General features: G+C 37.7%; 1 protein-coding gene across 1 annotated transcript in view; it reads left to right on the top strand.

Moving 5' to 3' along the window:
• The first annotated feature begins 1,235 nt into the window (after positions 1-1,235).
• LOC132710925 (serpin B6-like) overlaps positions 1,236-19,355 on the top strand; it is a 32,540-nt gene continuing 14,420 nt past the window's right edge. Inside the window, exons 1-6 of the mRNA XM_087890740.1 lie at positions 1,236-1,480; positions 3,660-3,837; positions 5,604-5,741; positions 6,240-6,357; positions 7,379-7,521; positions 8,341-8,508. Of these exons, the coding sequence (XP_087746866.1) occupies positions 1,314-1,480; positions 3,660-3,837; positions 5,604-5,741; positions 6,240-6,357; positions 7,379-7,521; positions 8,341-8,508 (912 nt within the window). The 5' untranslated portion in view covers positions 1,236-1,313. The remainder of the gene's footprint in view (positions 1,481-3,659; positions 3,838-5,603; positions 5,742-6,239; positions 6,358-7,378; positions 7,522-8,340; positions 8,509-19,355) is intronic.

Below are 19,355 nucleotides of genomic sequence, written 5' to 3' on the forward strand. Positions count from 1 at the left end.
TTAATTCCTTCTTTTCAACTATCCATAGGTAGTCCAAAAACGAATTAAACACATCTAGGATCAAACTTTTTTAGTTTTCCTTCAAAATAATCCAACTGAGAAAACAAGAGTCAAAGTTTCTTCTTTAAGTAACAAGCGGTCCACAATTTATATTTTCACTTCTTCTTGACAGGCAACCATTTTAGCTTCCTCTGCCACGTCTGCTTAGTCAGTTTAAATTGTTCCATCTTATTTCTTATTTCTTATTTCTTTCCTTAATACCACCAATAAACAAATTAGGAATCCCCAAAGGTGGTCCTCCTAGATTGTTTTCATAACGGACCAATTTAGATAGCAAGATACATTGCATCTAAGTTAATTCAAAAGTAATCCACAAGTTTAAACTTTCTCTTCTCCACGACATGACTCCATTTTAACCATTCTGTAATTTTCCGATAGGCTTTCCCGGTTGCTTCAAAAGATTTCTGCTTACCACCTCTTCCCTCCTTGTCTCTCCAGAAGTAATCCAGTTCAATAACAAAGAGTTTCAAAGTTTTACAATTTCCAAAGCACTAAGAGGTTATTCTTGTCATTTATACTCAAGAATGTAAAGCTAAATTGGCGCTAAACAAAGGTCAATGGAATTCAAGAGGGGCAGTACTTGGGTCCCTCATGGCTGTGCAATGACCAAGCTAAACTGGCGCTACAATAAGGGTCAGTGAAATTCATGGGGAACTAGACTTGGGTCCCTTGAGACTGTTCAATGACTGTAAACTGATTGTGTGTTTAACTGCACCCTCCAGCTCAGCCTGTTCATCTCCTACATCCCATCGACCAGTACGCTCCCACAGAGAGCGACTCCTCCCCAAATGCTTCAATCCCGCCTTCTCCCAGGATGTTTTTCTCTTATCTCAGTCTATCCCTGCAGTGGTCTCCATCCAGGATTCATTCTGCTTAAATTTTCAAGATTAGTCAAAATTTGCTAGGATACCTTTACTGTTAATCTCTGTACAGTGTGGCACCAGTCAGCTCTATCACCAGAGTTAATAATTAACCAAATTAATAATTTAATTTGATTTTTTTAAGTTTAACTACTTATATATAAAATTATCATTAGTAGCTGCTGGCCTTCCAGCAAACTAAAGAGTAGGTTTATTAACATAGCTAGAAATTATGTTGCAACGGTGTAGCCCCAAGTGAGACTGTGACTGTTCAAAAGGCCACTCCGAGAAAGTTTAAAGAGATAGTCATGAACATCCACCTCTCCACATCCAGATTCCTCTCCTGCCCTTCTAGCCTCTTCCTTCTTCTCTAACCAGTGATTTCCATCGCTCATGGTGAACCCTTGTGCCTGGAGGCTCTTGAGTCAAACCAGGGAGGACATTACCCCCAAAATGTTCATTTTACTTCTTCCAGGATTTATTGCAGCTTGGTCAGTGTTCCTCTCCAGCCAGATGTTTCCAGTAACTGCCCTACCAGTTCAGAACACTACCTCTTCAAGGTAAAACCATTATATGTTTCTCTCTGTCTTGTTAATCCCTGTAGGTGCCCCGGGTGAGATTAACATAGCCCCACTTTAGGGCTGCTTGACGCTTTGTGGTGGCTCCCCCCACGAAATCCTGCAGGATGAAAAACTTAATAAAGTTACTACTTTCCTACTCTGACTGATACAAGCTAGCAAGACATTTGCTTCCTATTGCTTAGAATTGCTGTACTTGTTCTTTTCTAATATGGAAGGTAGCTTCCAGTTTTTCCAAAGATTTCTTGACTACACGGTTTGCAGAGAAGAGATAGACATTATCTTGAACAACAGAGAAGTAATACAAATTTAGTGAAAGCCACAGTGGACATATTGGGAGGCAAAACTAAAGTCTTATTGTTGGTAGTATTTGTTAACTAACTCAGAGTCATAAATAGCATCTATGATTTCAGATTCTCCTAAATGGTTCATTAGGCTAGAGTGAGATTATGCACTTTTCTAGAATCTGTTACTTAAAGGACGCCTTTATCTTCTCTGTTATCCGTTTGCTTAATACTTGAGTCAGCCTATTTGTAGCTGAGTTGTTATGAAACAAGGATTCATCTGAGTTTGCAGAAAGCAGTTGCATTGTCCGACTAGAAAGATGCCTACTTCTCTCTTCTCTTCTAATTTTTTTTTTCAAATTAGCATTTACAGCACCTAATATATGTAATCTAGTATGTTATGGTGACTTAGGCTATACTGGTGCATTAATGTAATACACACACACACACACACAAACACACACACACACACACACACACTCTATGATTTCAGATTCTCCTAAATGGTTCATTAGGCTAGAGTGAGATTATGCACTTTTCTAGAATCTGTTACTTAAAAGACACCTTTATCTTCTCTGTTATCTGTTTGCTTAATACTTGAGTCAGCCTATTTGTAGCAGAGTTGTTATGAAATTTAACAGCCTTGGTACTACAGTGGTTTAAAGCACCCTGTTATTAACACAGCTGCCTGCAATTTACTGCTGGTTCGAATCTCTCCAAGGCTCAAGGTTGACTCAGCCTTCCATCCTTTCTAAGGTAGGTAAAATGAGAACCCAGTTTGTGGGGGCAATAAGCTGACTTTGTATAAATATACAAAAGTATGAAGGCTATTGCTTAACGCACTGTAAGCAGCCCTGAGTCTCCGGAGAAGGGCGGCATATAAATCAAATTTAAAAAAAAAAAAAAAATAAGGATTCATCTGAGTTCGCAGGAAGGAATTGCACCATCTGACTAGAAAGATGCCTACTTCTCTATTCTCTTCTAAATTTCTTTTCAAATTAGCATTTACATTACCTAATGTATGTAATCTAATATGTTATGTTGATTTATGCTATACTGGTACATTAATGTAATATATATATATATATATATATATATATATATATATATATATATATATATATATATATATATATATATTACATTAATCTTTGTATATGTAATATATGTATATATTACATACATATAAAGATTGTCCATGTGAACGAAGGGGAAGATTCTTAAATAACGTTTGATATTATTCATTAGTCCTTTTTCATCGATTATTTAATATTAGAATTGATAGTTTTAAGTTAAATTTAAGTTAATTGCAGTTTCATCTCAATTCAGATCACATTTTTGTTCTGGACCTTCTGTTTTTTGCAGTGGGGGCCTAAAAAAAGACCACTTTCATGGAGGAATAAGCAAGTTGTATTTCTCTGCATACCTTCAACTTTTGTCTTTGGGAATCTGTAATTATCCTTATTGAGTAGCTTTAGTTACTGTATAAGATTTGGCATTCCCTGGCTTCTCCTGCCCCTCCTTCCTCACATGGAAATGAGAGCTGCCTCTATAGAAAATGAGCATGACTGTACATCAGTGTCCTCCTTTTCACAATCAGCAGGTGTTCTTATTTTTGGAATTAATATTTAAAAATTAATATTAATTTTAATATTAAAATTATTATTTTTTGGAATTTTTGGAATTATATATGAATCTGGAAATGGGGTTCACAGTTCCCTTATATTTTGTCCACTAGATCCTGTAAATCACATTCCTTAAAGCAAGTGGAATAATTGTTCAAGTAGAACAATCAAGTAGAACATGGGTGGGATGTTTTGGTCATCTCATTATCTAGGTGTTAATCTGTGGTTTATCATACTATATTTGTTCTCCAGGCTCGAAAACATGGACAGCATTTCTGCGGCAAACATCATTTTTGTCCTCAACATCTTCAAGAAGCTTAGTGCAAATGATTCTTCCCAAAACTTGTTTTTTTCTCCTTTGAGTATATCTTCTGCACTGCTAATGCTCTCGTTGGGTGCCAGAAATAACACAGAAGCTCAGATATTAAAGGTATATTAAGATACATTTTATCAAAAAGAAAAAAAGGGGGGTTGGCTGTGATCTTGTCCTCACCCTTGCTAGCCAATTATGAGAACATCTATTTTATTTATTTATGAAGTTTATACAATGCCCATTTTGCAATCATGCAACTGAGGGTAGGACAAGAAGCGACGGGTGGAAACTAATCAAGGAGAGAAGCAACCTCGAACTAAGGAGAAATTTCCTGACAGTTAAAACAATTAATCAGTGGAACAACTTGCCTTGAGAAGTTGTGAATGCTCTAAATCTGGAAGTTTTTAAGAAGATGTTGGATAACCATTTGTCTGAAGTGCTGTAGGGTTTCTTGCCTGAGCAGGGGGTTGGACTAGAAGACCTCTAAGGTCCCTTCCAACTCTGTTATTCTTTCTATTCTATTCACAGGGGCAGCTCATATATCATCTGGTCTAAAAAGTTCCAAATACACCTATCACCTCAACCTGGCTGCCGCCCTAAGATGATGCTGTTCATGCAGTTGCCAACTGTCTGATTAGCTTTTAAAAAATGCAACAAGTACAAGAGATGCCATTGTTATCATGATTCTTTAACTCTGCTCCCAATTCTCATCCAGATTTGGGGTTCTGTTTGCATGAGGATGGGAGCAGCTCCTATTTGTTTGGACTGTAAACAGCATGTATAGGAAGTCTGATAGGGATTCAGCCCTCTGTGCTTGACTTCTTCAAGATCATTATGGCAACTGCTGATTATGGAAATATTCATATACTACTACATTGTGCTTTACAGGCCTCTCTAAGCAATTTGCAGAGTCAGCATATTTCCCCCCAACAATCTGGGTCCTTATTTTATCAACCTCAGAAGGATGGAAGGGCTGAGTCAACATTGAGCCATTCAGAATCAAACTCCTGAAGTGAGCCATGAGTTGGCCTGCAGTATTGCATTCTAACTACTGCACCACCACGGCTCTTAGAAAATGGTATTATTTTGGGCAAAAGTCCTCAACTTGAAGTCCCAGGATTTGGAAAGTCATTTTTGTGTATCCTAGAGATACCTTTCACCACAATTAACCCAAAATCATCTTGAAGTCAGATCTTCAAGGCTCATTTGAAGGATGGCATGGTGAGGGGAACCTGAATCTCTGAGGCAAAATGGTTTTAGAGAGCAAATATTATGACAGAGAAGGCAAAACATGTTTTAAAGATGGCTCCTATAGCAAATACAAGAACGTTCCTTCTGCTTCTTAACAAAATATTTTACACATGGAGGAGTTGCACTTTTTGATTTAGAAATCTATTTTTCCAGGAAAGGAACATTTCTGAAAATCCCCAATTTCTCTTGGGTGTCAATCAAATTGATTTTCAAAGGAGATCAATGACTACGACTTTCAAACATGGAGAAGCCCAAACATGTACAGTAAAGTCAGGTCAAGCTTAAATTTTAGGAACTTTATGGACACCCATATTATATGAGTTTCTGGGGCAACAGTGAGGAATCAGTTGCCTTTAAGGAAGGTTTTTTTTAAAAAAAATAAATAAAAAAGCCAGCCTTCTCTGTAAGCTTGGGGTTCAAGAACTAGCCAAATATTAACTAGGCCCAATACTGTTTGGCTTTCATTAGCCATTAACTTTAAAAGCTATACATCTGCAGTAATCCTTCAAAAAATTTACTGCCAAAATATGTAGATTGTTTGAAATGTGTACGTTTTCCAAGGTCTGCTGTTGTGGTATTACATTTTGAATAGTTGTTAAACTTAATTTAATTAACCGAATATCATCTTATAGGCACTATCTCTACCCAAAGATGGAGAGGTTCACCAAAGATTTGAGAAACTTATTTCTGATATCAACAAACCAGGTGCCAATTATAGCCTCTGTCTAGTCAACCAGCTCTTTGGAGAAACATCATATGATTTTCTTCCAGTAAGTTACATACATGTTGGAGATCTGGCTGTAAACAACCATAAATGCTCTGTTTGTTCTAATGTTTGCCTATCTCTTTGCAATTGCAGTTTGGCTCTAATAAAGTACCAAATATTCCTATAGCTTTACTTGGTCCATTGAGTTATCTGGAGGGGAAATTTAAAAGTCTAGCTGCTTTTACTGGGAATGTTACAGGAACATCCAGTGGGATGTTTCTAAATATAAAACTTTCAAATAAAAGTCATAAATAGAACCATGTGACCCTTAATTGCCAGATATATTTTTGAATAAACTATGTTATCTTAAAATAATTCCATATACTTCCTAATATCTGATAATTTCTAGGCTGTATTAACTATCCAATGGCATTAGCTGGTTTTAGGTAATATTCAGTGTAATAAGTAATGTTTCCAGATTGTTAGTTCATAGAAAAATGAGGCAAAATCAATTCATATTTTTATTACTGCTTCTGTTGTTGAGATGTCATTGTTTCTTAAGTCATTTATAGAATCCATTCAGAGATTCTACCATGGAGGTCTGGAGAAACTTAACTTCACACAAACTTCAGAAGATTCAAGAAGACATATAAATGCCTGGGTAGAAGAAAAAACATCAGGTAAAAATGATAATAAGAGTTAATTAGTAGCTGCATTAAGTAAGACATGCAATATTGTGTGTGCATGTCAGAGAGACAGACAAGGCAGGCAAACCCACCATAGTTAACCATTACTTGCTACATAAAAGCTCATCAAACCTGAGATGAAATTCTAGCCATGAATAGATTATTGGTTTTATTGATGGACACATCTGAACATATTTCCGTTATTTAGCTTGCCTGTTATTTAACTTGTATGTGTGTGGTAACCAGTGGTGGGTTCCTCCCGGTTCAGTCCAGTTCGGCTGAGCCGGTAGCAGTGACGATATGACATCACCAAACCGGTTCTCCCCCCCCGCCCTCCTACCCCACCCACCCACGTTATTCTTACCTTTTATTTGGTCCCACCCCCAATCTATTGCTGCCTCCTGAGTCCCAGCTGATGACTAGAGGGAAAAAAACTGTTTAAACTCCTGCCGCGGGGCTTCAAAGGGCCATCCTACAGTTGATCAGTGTTAAAAGCAAACAAATGAGTCGGGTCGTAATTGCGAGGACTGGTCGTAAGTGCGAGGACCTCCCAGAAATGACTCTGACCAGCTAGCCACGCCCACCTAGGCACATGACCTCCAAGCCACACCCACAAAATAAGCCACGTCCACAGAACCGGTAGTAAAAACATTTAGAACCCACCCCTGGTGGTAACCTTACTAAATAATGATATAAGATGGGCAACTATATAAATGTTAAGGGAGGGAGGGTGGGTGGATGGAGGTTGGACTGGCCCTGAGGAAGCCAAAGCTACGTTCCATCCTCAGTCAGAGGAGTTCTCTGGGTGATTGCCTTGAGCTTCTGAAGAGAGAAATCTAATAATTAAATTAAAATGAAAAGAGAGAGAGAGAGACAGAGGGACGGAGACAAAGACGGAGATGGAGACAGAGAAAGAGAAAGAGACAGAGAGACAGAAGGTGACTGAGTGATGTTAAGAAATAATAAATCTAATCTGTCAATTAAAGCAGTTTTTTTAAAAAAAAAACTTTCAAAGGAAAAATTCAGGATCTGCTTGTCCCTGGAATAATTAATTCGCTTACAAGACTGGTTTTGGTGAATGCGATCTATTTCAAGGGAAACTGGGCAAATAAGTTCAACAAAAATTACACAGAGGAAAAGCCATTCTGGATTAACAAGGTATTCATTTACTGTATTAACAGAATAAAAGAGACATTATGAATATTTTTAATTGTGTTATTTTGTATATATCTGAAGCAAGTGTGGAATTAATTTGAAACATTCCTGTAGCAAAGAAATTGCTTACTCATTCCATTTTATTGATCTTCATGGAAATAGATGAATCATGAAAGTCAGTCATCTTAAGTCCTTCAGGCTTTGTATGTAGCAATTCAAACTTTTCTGTCATTTAAACTTTGCGCAGGGAATTTTAGTGCAGCACCACTCCCACTAATTCTATGTGATTAGCCGCAAAAACTACGGAGTGATTAGTGAATATATTTGCTTAGTATATGGATCTATTATGTATTATCACCTGGACGTATTTGATGGAGGAGGAACAGGCAAAATATGTTTCTATGTTGCTCTCCACAAAGAAAGCTAGTTTTGATATTATGGACATCTGTTCATTTGAGAAAACTGCTGATTAAAACCACAGACCTGTGTTTCATTGCATTCTTTTGCTCACAGAATAGACAATTTGATTTTCTAAAGGTCATAATCTTTGTCTGTTTTTTAAATCTATTCCTTAATATTCTAAAATTATTCAAATTTTGTGGAAAGTAAATTATCACTATGTATAAAGAGTGGTAAATCTGGTGGATGGCTGAGACATGAAAATGCTCATATAAATCCTCAGTTTCTCTTAAAAATTCAACACAAAAAATGAAAGATTTAAGCAGAGGAAAAAAACCCCTAAGGATAAATCCATGATAGAATTATTTGCATTTCCTATTTATTTGAAAGATTTCTTCTAACATACATTTTCCCCACTTGTAGAATGAAAGGAAAATAGTGCAGATGATGTTCAGGAAAGGAGAATATAATATGGCTAACATATCGGCCGATCGGATTTCCGTTCTTGAGCTTCCATATTATGATAATGACTTGAGCATGATTATTCTGCTCCCTGATGAGATTGAAGATAACTCTACTGGATTGGAAAAGGTGAGTTTTTCTTTCATGAAATAGAATTTAAGCCCTTGTCCATCTCTGGTACTAGCTGTACGCTGTTCTTTTTAATATTGAAGCTTGGCTTTCTGCAATTATAGTTATTACTATTGGGTTGACTTATATTTTCCCTTATTTTGAAAAGATGCAAAAAAAAAGTCTAAAGAACACCAGCGAATGCATTTATATTTCAAAGTATTGTATACAAAGGGGGACCCATCTGTAGCTGATGTGGACAAGGCAGTTGAGAAGGTTGCCAATAATGTACAGTATTTCTTCTGATATTATTAAAATGCAAGGGATTCAGTTTTTGATTCTTCAGTTTATACTGTTTCATGTTAAAATAGCTATCAAGATTCATAGCTTGAAGGAAAGAACAAACAAGTTTATATAGCTGAGGTATTTTTTTGCATGGATATTTGTCTTCAAGTAAGGTTTAGCTTCTGGCAACTGTGGAGAAATGCAAGTAGTTTATTTGGCAACATTTTCAGAAGTTGTTTTCCCTTGCCTGCTTCCTAGAGCTAAAAGAATATAACTGGCCCCAAATCACCAAATCTGATAATTCAGATCAGAGTGATGATTTATAATCCAGTGCTTTTAACAACTATACCAAACTAGGCCTCATTGTTTACTTTTCTTTTAGCATTCCTTTTAGCTTTAGGCATAATTGTAATTTTTTGGGTTTTCTGGAATGAAAATTGGTATAAAATTTAATTCTAACATGAATAAATTATAAAAATATTTCTTATCAGCACGTGAGTTTTCTCTGATGTAATATATATACAATTGTCTGGGCTGTTGGTTAAACAATTGAGTTAGAAATGGATGTACTTTGAATACTTTGAATGCAATTCGGAGAGGATGGACCTAAGAGAAATTGAACTCTCTCTTCCCAAATTTAAATTGGAAGAAAAATATGACCTGAAGCCGGTTCTGAGAAGCATGGGAATGAGGGATGCATTTGATGAGGACAAGGCAGACTTCTCTGGAATGTCAACTAACAATGATTTAGTCATATCTGAAATTGTTCCTAAATCATTCATAGAAGTCAACGAAGAAGGCACTGAGGCAGCTGCTGCCACTGCTGTAATAGAGGTATTTAAGAGTGCAAATGTTGCAGACGAATTCAAAGCTGACCATCCCTTCATCTTTTCTATTATCGATCGAGCTGCAAAGAACATCCTGTTCACTGGAAGGTATAGTTCTCCATAATGGGTGCATCCAGCATATGTTGGCACAATGGCTCTGATCCTTAATTCCTCATCAGATTTGTTTAAACATTGTGTTACTAAACTTTCACTACCACACTTACGATCTTCTGTGTAATTGGGGTAGAGATAGTTCCTTTGTAATACTCCATAATACTGGATTTTAATCAGGGGTGAAATGTAAAATTTGTTACTACCGGTTCTGTGGGCGTGGCTTGGTGGGGAGGGTAATGTGACTGGGTGGGCATGGCCAACTTTTTTTGAAAAAAACTTTTCAAAGCATTTTTTCTAATCCTTTGAAAAGCCTCTCTGCCGATCAGGCAACTCAGCTGGGATCATCAGAGACTTTTCAAAGCATTTTTTTACCACCTTTGCGGCCAAGAGGTTGCAGAAAAAAAAACTTTGAAAAGCCTCTGATGATCCCAGCTGAGCCGCACGATCATCAGAGGCTTTTTTAAAATTTATTTTTTTAAAAATGCTTTTAAAAGTTTTAAAAAAAAGCCTCTGAGGATTGTGCAGCTCAGCTCGGCATGGTGAGGGGGGGGCACGCAGGGATTTTTGCTACCAGTTCTCCGAACCACCCGCCGCCATCACTACCAGATTGGGCGATCCAGTCGGAACCGGGAGCATTTCACCCCTGATTTTAATTCTTTCTTTCCAGAATTATTTTTAATCAATTCAAGATAATAAGTTTTGAGTACAAGTGTTCTGATTGGTAGATAAATCCTGCAAAATTGCTTTGTTTATAGGGAATAGTTGCTAAGCATGAATCAAGGTATTACAACACAGATGTAATTAAGTATTTGCCCAGTGTACATTTCCATATGATGATACAATACAGTCAGCTCAGCTTCCATTGTGACATCATGTTTTTTCATTTGAGTGACATCATGGCTAGCTGTCGCTGTAGCTTGGCTTATAATAGCAAGTGTACAACTGTGCTAGAATGAGCAACATATTTATTTTTGTGATCATCATTTAATCAAGCAATTTGATTCTATGTAACTCAAATATTTCCAAATGATATTTACTTTATATAATTCTTATTTTGCTGCAGTCTTTCACGTAATCAAAATTGAAATAAAAGAGCATTTGATTATGTTGCTTCCAAATTTATTTAACAGTTGGTATGGTGATAAGACTCTTTACATCACAGGTCCCAACCCCTGGTCCGTGGCCTAGTATCAGTCCATGGTCTGTTGGGAACTGGGCCATGCAAGTGTCAGATGAGCATGCAAAGCTTCATTTGCATATGCACGAGATTAGATTGAGTGCACAAACCCTTCCACTCCCCCACTGTCGCCGATCCATGTGGTCATGGGACCACCAGGCACTTGCTATAAAGGTGAGTCAGTTGCCAAATGCCCAAAATACAATCACGTAACCAAAAGATGTGTGCCTGGGTAGCTTAACCACATCATAAGTATCCCACTGATCCATCTATCAAATCTTCTAAGTGCACAAACTTATAAAAAACCCTATTAGAAATCGTGAATGAATGAATTCTGTAATACAGCCAAAGGGCAACAAATAAGCACTATGCATCCAGTTAACAGAATAAAATGTAGTAGAAGAACCAGTAATGTAAAAGTAATGAGACATTGTACAGTATTAGCACTGTGAGAAATGGATTATCACTTTTGCTGGATACATTTTCAATCAATTTATTGCAGTCTTAGACCAGAGACCAGAAGAAATAAAAACGCTCAGTAAATATACAATTAAAAATTCTAGTATAAAATAATAAATAACAACTAAAATCTATAATAAAACCCAGTCTGTCAATTATACAGGGTCTAACTATACTACAGTTACAATCACAATCCATAAACTGTGTGGCCCGTTGTAGGTTCAATGCTAAAAGGAAAAAGACTAAGCAGTACAAAGGATGTACCACATTTGTTATTTAACATAACTATGGTGGAGAAGACACGTGTTTGCAACGAATCCCTACTGCTGCACAGAATCTGGCCCCCCACACTGTAATGATGGACTGTTCATCCTTAAGCAGCCACTGAAGATAGGTAGTCTTGGCACAGCCAGGATACCTAGAAGTTATTGGCAGAATATGTTTTTTCCTAATCTCTGTGTAAAAGGAACATCTAAGGATCATGTGACCCACAATCTCCATCTATCCTGAGCCACAGGAACAGAGTCTTTCTGTCAATGGTATCCTTTTATACTTGCCATACAGGACGGCCAATGGAAGTGCAGGGCACTGTGTGAGCGAAAATGCTTTCCAGTGGTTTGCTGACTCCAATTGACTAAGATAGCTGGCAGGAGGAGCAACACATCTAATGACATCTGGGGCCAGAAACAGCAGAGCTTTCCCTAAATCCGGCTGCCTCTCGATGTCCTCCACCCTTTGTCAGAAGGTTTGTCTTGCTAAGTCGTAGTCTATCTTGAGTATTGAAGCTGGGCAGAAGCTTGATTTGGCAAGGTTGGACTTGACACCTTGAGCCATGATGAGGAGAATTTGTTGACTTTGTAAACTGCTTGGAGAGTGTATGAAGCGATATATTCTGTAAGTCTATGTGCTATTGCTATTAACAATCACATAATTCACTTAACTGCAGCAATTCGCTTAACAACCTGGGAAAAGAGGACATAAAATGCAACTCACTTAACTGCCTTCCTTAACGACTGAAATTCTGAACCTAATTGAGGTTGTAAATCGAGGATTACCTGCAATATATGCTAGCTTCCTCTATTGTGGATTCTCCCTAGTTTTTATACTGTATATAACTCAAAGCAGCAAATATTCCTAATATTTCCCCTCCCACTTTTAGTAATTTGATATGATTGACAGACATTTTACCCTCACACATAGGTTATACGTATTTTTAAAAAATGTTTATTATTCTTAACATGCAAACTATGATACATTTTTAAAAGATGAAATGTCAATAAGGTCCAAACCCAGAGAAGCATAGCTAGGAAATTCAAAGGGTTTTCAAGTTTCAGGATTGAAATTAAATGTGTTTAGACAGTAAGTGAGCAAACATTTTAAGCCAGATGTTCTTTAAATTTGGATATTTACTTGGATATTGGATATTTGTTATTTACTGCCATTAAGAAGAAAAGACATTGCATTTATCTTTCCAGGAATTATTCTTACAAGTCTGTATTCAGGTGCTTCATTTCAACCCAACAAAAGGAACTAAAAAATTTTCATAGGTTGTGTAACCAACCCGAAAAAATAAAATAAAGGAAGAGACCAATTCTGCCATCAATATTGTATATAAATAAAATGTGCATGTACACAGCGCATGACTATCTATTTCCTGTTTTGTTCTATTTTTCACAGTACTCTTCCTTATTTTTGACAATGTATCAGCAATTTTTTCACCATAGGAAGAACCAAGCTAGCCCCGTTAATTGCTTCTTTAAAGTTATCATTTTCAATCAGTTGTGATGAATGATTTTATTCTAGAATGATTTTATGCTGTACTGAACCTGAAAACTTTGCGTGTGATGGCAACAGCGGGGGTGGTGAGGATAGATTTTGATTCATGTTTTCAGTCATTAGGAGTTTCTTTGATAAATGTTTCTAATTCTTGAAGGAACATAGGAAGTTAGGTACAGCCTGATAAGAGAACTAGTTCAAACTATCCAGGATATTGACGTTCATTTCTCGCAAACTCATTATTTATTTATTTGTTTGTTTGTTTGTTTGTTTTAATTTGTATACCGCCCTTCTCCAACAGGACTCATGGCGGTGAACAGCCAGAATAAAACGGAACATATAAAATTTAAAAAACAATTTAAAAATAATTAAATAATTATGATATAAAGACATTTCCTGAATATGAAGATGAGCTTTAACGAGATTGATGATAGGCACAAATAATCAGGAACAGTGGTTGAATTCAAAGCACTAAGAGGTTATTCTTTTTTTTTTAAAACATTTTTTATTTTATTTATTTTTAACATAAAACATAAAACATAAAACAACATCTTTTTAGAGCAAAGGTTTGGATCCGGTATAAAATAAGTATAAATTCCAAATTTCATCAATTAACATCTTAACAAAAAAGGAAAAAGAAAAAAAAAAGAAAAGAACCAAAAAGACACAAGAAAAAACAGAACAAGTCTATACCCAATTTTTGTCGTTCAATTTAACATCTTATTCTAACATTTAACATTTTATTATTAATCACCCTGAATCTTAAACTTCAAAATCTAAATAGCTCTTTATAATATTCATTTATCATTTTAACAATCAGTATTTCATATATTTTCCTTACTTCAAAGACCCAATTCAAGTCAATGTTTCTTTTAAATCACATCTCATAATCAACATATAATATTTTATTCCTCTCTTAAAAATTTCAAAATCAGTAACTATTCTTCAAAGATATCTCCTTCACTCCTCCTATTTTTATTTTTGGCTGAATTGCAGCTTAATTGGCTGTTTTCCATGTATATTCCTCCACTAACCTTATTTGTTGGCTGGATCACAGTTAATTTTAACTGCTTTCCAACACTTTCTCCTTCACTCCTCCTAGGTTTATTTTTAGCTGGATAACGGCTTTTCAGCTGTTTTCCAGTAGTGCTTACCTCACTCCTAACCTTTTATTTAACTGGTTCACAATTGATTTTCACTGGTCCCCAGTATTACCTCCTCCACTCCTCCTGGGTTTATTTTTGGCTGGTTCACAGCTTAATTAGCTGTTTTCCCGTGGTGCTTCCCTCCACTCCTTACTTTATATTTAACTGGTCCCCAGTATTATCTCCTCCACTCCTCCTAGGTTTATTTTTGGCTGGTTCACAGCTTTATTAGCTGTTTTCCAGTGGTGCTTTCCTCCACTCCTTACCTCATATTTAACTGTTCACAGTTTGGCTCTAACTGCTCTCCAGCATTTATCTCCTCCACTCTTCCTAAGTTTATTTTGGCTGGTTCACAGCCTAATCATCTATTCTCCAAGAATGCTTCCCTCCACTCCTAACCTTATATGTAGACTAATTCACAATTTAGTTTTAATCATCTGATCTCCAAAATCACACTTCCTTGTTGAAATAAAATAATAATGCATTTTAATACATATCTTCTCTCCTACTCTCTCCTATACTATTAATTTTATTTAAATTTCTCCCATTTCATATTTGTTCCTTGTTTTTATGTAAAGCAACATATAAAATCTATAAACAATTTTTATTGGTAAAGGCTTCATTCACATTTTCTTATTTTTTTTCTATAAAAAACAATATTTTAAACCCTTTTAAAGAAGCCAGTTTCTATAATCATTAAATCTATCAGCAATTCTTATTAATAATCAAAAATTCATTCATACTATTCATGTTTCTTATAGTTTTTCTAGAATCACATTTTCTCATCTTAAAAATCACTTCTCTTAATAACAATAATAAAAGGTAAAAAAGGAAAGAGAAAGGGAGAAGAAAAAAATAAAAAGGAGGAAAAAAATAAATAAGAAAAAAAATAAGAAAAAAATAAATAGATAAGGGTATGGCAAAAAGGATAAAAAAAAAAATCCCAAAAAAAATATAGAACAGAGGAATAAAATAAAAGAGTAATAAAGTAAAAAAAAGAAAAAAAGAAGAAGTAACAAAGAGAGTAAAAGAAGAAAGAGGAAATCTCCTCCTTACATTATTTAGACTTCAATTATATAAAAAACATTTACATCCCCTTTAATTAGACTATAGTATTTTTCATCTTACTATAATTTTTTTCCTTTTCAATTCCAATGTCAGTAAAATTATAAAGACTAAGAAGTTTAGTTCTTTTTTATTCCCAATATGGTATGGTCATATCCTCTTCCATTTCTACGCCCTTTCCTTTTGCTGCCACGCCTTTAGTTTTAATTGTCCAATTAATTCCTTCTTTTCAATTATCCATAGGTAGTCCAAAAACGAATTAAACACATCTAGGATCAAACTTTTTTAGTTTTCCTTCAAAATAATCCAACTGAGAAAACAAGAGTCAAAGTTTCTCCTTTAAGTAACAAGCGGTCCACAATTTATATTTTCACTTCTTCTTGACAGGCAACCATTTTAGCTTCCTCTGACACGTCTGCTTAGTCAGTTTAAATTGTTCCATCTTATTTCTTATTTCTTCTTTCTTTCCTTAATACCACCAATAAACAAATTAGGAATCCCCAAAGTTGGTCCTCCTTGATTGTTTTCATAACGGACCAACTTAGATAGCAAGATACATTGTGTCTAAGTTAATTCAAAAGTAATCCACAAGTTTAAACTTTCACTTCTCCAAGAAATGACTCCATTTTAACCATTCTGTAATTTTCCGATACGCTTTCCCGGTTGCTTCAAAAGATTTCTGCTTACCACCTCTTCTCTCCTTGTCTCTCCAGAAGTAATCCAGTTCAATAACAAAGAGTTTCAAAGTTTTACAATTTCCAAAGCACTAAGAGGTTATTCTTGTCATTTATACTCAAGAATGTAAAGCTAAATTGGCGCTAGACAAAGGTCAATGGAATTCAAGAGGGGCTGGACTTGGGTCCCTCATGGCTGTGCAATGACCAAGCTAAACTGGCGCTACAGTAAGGGTCAGTGAAATTCATGGGGAACTAGACTTGGGTCCCTTGAGACTGTTCAATGACTGTAAACTGATTGTGTGTTTAACTGCACCCTCCAGCTCAGCCTGTTCATCTCCTACAGTCGTACTAAGAATGTCTATGGAGATTCTCAGTCATCCAGGTCATGGTTCTCCCAAAGGTGCTTTTTCAAAAGACAACTGGCCTTTGCTTTTCCTTGAAGTTGTTTCACTTCTTATCCAAGAAGCTTCTTCAGTTCAGTTACAGAACTGAAAAAGTTTCTTGGATACGAAGTGAAACAACTTCAAGGAAAAACAAAGCCCAGTTGCCTTTTGAAAAAGCACCTTTGGGGCATACTAAGAATATTATGGGATACTGTGGTATTTTATATACCACATATTAGAGTTATGGAGCATGTGTGCTCCATCAGAGATATGTCAAATGATATTAACCAATGAAAGAATCACTCCAAACTCAATACATTTGAATTGTATATCAAGTGATTCGCTATCTTTCTGAGCTGCTCCTCTCTTGGATGAGGTGCCCTCTTTGCTTGTGTATATTAATAAAGAGTAGAGTCTACATTACTGGCTTAGGTTCTGTTTGTGCCAGGCACACCATGCTAATGGATCAGCTGACATTTACGCCTAACATGCGTGCATGTGCTGTCACTTGCGTATGTGCATCTGAGCATAAACAAAATAGTCATTCAAATTCAACGGAGAGTGTGAAGACTAACACTGTCTCTGTACAAAGGAGTCAAATGTTAGCCAAGATGAAATCTTCTGCATTCCAGGAACAGATCTCCAAAATCAACCAATCCTGTAGCACTTACTTGCTTCAAACTGCTAATAGCATCTATGGAAAAAAAGCATTTCATTTATTAATGTGAGTAGCATATTTTTCTGTAAGATGTATTCAGTGGTGGGATTCAAATAATTTAACAACCGGTTCTCTGCCCTAATGACCAACTGAGTGAGTGTGGCTGGGCAGGCGTGACCAAGGGCCATGACAGCACTCAGCCTCCTGCAGTCAAAACAGGGCGCGGGGATTAATTACAAAATGTAGGCTTTGCTTTGTGACATCCAGATCCACGAGCAAGGAGTGTGAACTGCACACAAAATACACTTTTGTTTGCTTATGAAGAAATATCTGCAAAGTCAGAGGTACACTAAATGTAGTCTTTTAGCTACACATCTTCCCAGCAAACAGCAAATTTAGAAGCTCCTGGTAAAGAGGATTCATTTTAGGATGAGTAAAACACAGTTTGCATGTTGGAGGTTCCTAAAGGAATGCTGGAAACTCTATATTTTAAAGAACATTTGAGTGAGGAGTGCAGAATAGCCCTTCTCTGCCTGAGGCTATAGAGACCTGGCACCAATCAAAACACTGTTTGTGAAGCAACTGATCAACACTGACTGGGTAAGCCACTAGTATATGAAAATAAGAGCAAACTCCACTCCTGTCTAGTACTGATAATATTACCTAGTTTGGTAATGATTGATACCCCCAGGCTTATGGTTATGGGGGATTTCAACCTGCCATCTGTTGGTGAAATGTCAATGGCAGCCCAGGAGTTCATGGCTTCCATGACGGCCTTGGACCTGACCCAGTTAGTTCAAGGCCCTACCCACACGGGGGGACACACTCTGGATCTGATTTTTGTCTCTGGCCAGTGGCAGAATGATCTAGAAATAGGGGATTTAGTCATCGAGCCCTTGTCATGGTCTGATCATTCTCTCCTTCGTATGGACTTTCGAACCGCTACCCCATCTGGGAGAGCGGGAAGACCCCTTGCAGGGCAGGGCTGAGGATTTTGTGCATGACAAAATCGCTCAGATTCGAGAGGGTTTGGACTCCGACTGGGTAGGTTCAGATGGGGTGATGGAGGTGGGTCTTGAGAATGTTAGCTGGGAGGAATTTGACATTGTGACTCCCGAGGACGTGGACAGGATTCTGGGTAGGCTGAACGTGGCCACATGTTTATTGGACCTGTGTCCCTCCTGGTTGGTACTGGCTTCCTGGGAAGTTACACGAGGCTGGCTCCAGAGGATTATCAATGCTTCTCTAAGTGAGGGTTTCTTTCCCGCCACCTTGAAAGAGGCGGTGGTGAGGCCCCTCCTCAAGAAGCCCTCCCTGGACCCAGCTGTTTTAGCAAATTATTGTCCAGTCTCCAACCTCCGTTTTGTGGCAAAGGTTGTTGAGAGTGTGGTAGCGCAACAGCTTCCCCGGTACCTGGATGAAGCAGACTATCTGGATCCATTCCAGTCAGGTTTCAGGCCTGGATACAGCACGGAAATGGCATTGGTCACTTTGGTTGATGATCTCTGGAGGGCTCGGGACAGGGGTTGTTCCTCTGTCCTGGTCCTATTAAATCTCTCAGCGGCTTTTGATACCATCGACCATGGTATCATGTTGTGCCGGTTGGAGGGGTTAGGAGGGGGGCACCGTGTTGCGGTGGTTCTCCTCTTTCCTTTCTAACCATATGCAGTCTGTGTTGGCAGGGGGGCAGAGGTCGACCCCGAGGCACCTAGTTTGTGGAGTGCCGCAAGAATCGGTCCTCTCGCCCCTCCTGTTCAACATTTATGTGAAGCCGCTGGGCGAGATCATCCATGGCTTTGGGGTGGATTTCCATCAGCACCCTGATGATATCAGCTGTACATTTCCACCCCAGGCCACCCCAATGATGCCCTTGACGTGATGACCCGGTGCCTGGAGGCTGTATGGATCTGGATGGGGAGAAACAAACTCAGACTCAACCCCTCCAAGACGGGGTGGCTGTGGTTTCCAGTGTTCCGTCATAGTCAGCTGGTTCCATCACTGACTATTGGGGGTGAGACCTTGAGCCCCTCAGAGAGGGTTCGCAACTTGGGTGTCCTCCTGGACTCGCAGGTGACCATTTGACGGCTATGGCCAGGAGGGCTTTTTATCAGGTCCGCCTGATCTACCAGTTGCGTCCCTTTCTGGACTGGGACTCCTTGCGCACAGTCACTCACACCCTCATCACCTCCCGTCTGGACGACTGTAATGCTCTCTACATGGGGCTCCCCTTGAAGAGCACCCGGAGGCTCTAACTGGTCCAGAATGCGGCCACGCGGGTGATTATGGGAACGACTCGACGCTC

The sequence above is a fragment of the Pantherophis guttatus genome, chromosome 3, assembly GCF_059756535.1.
Source record: "Pantherophis guttatus breed Tessera chromosome 3, ASM5975653v1, whole genome shotgun sequence".
In the NCBI taxonomy this organism is placed as follows: Eukaryota; Metazoa; Chordata; class Lepidosauria; order Squamata; family Colubridae; genus Pantherophis; species Pantherophis guttatus.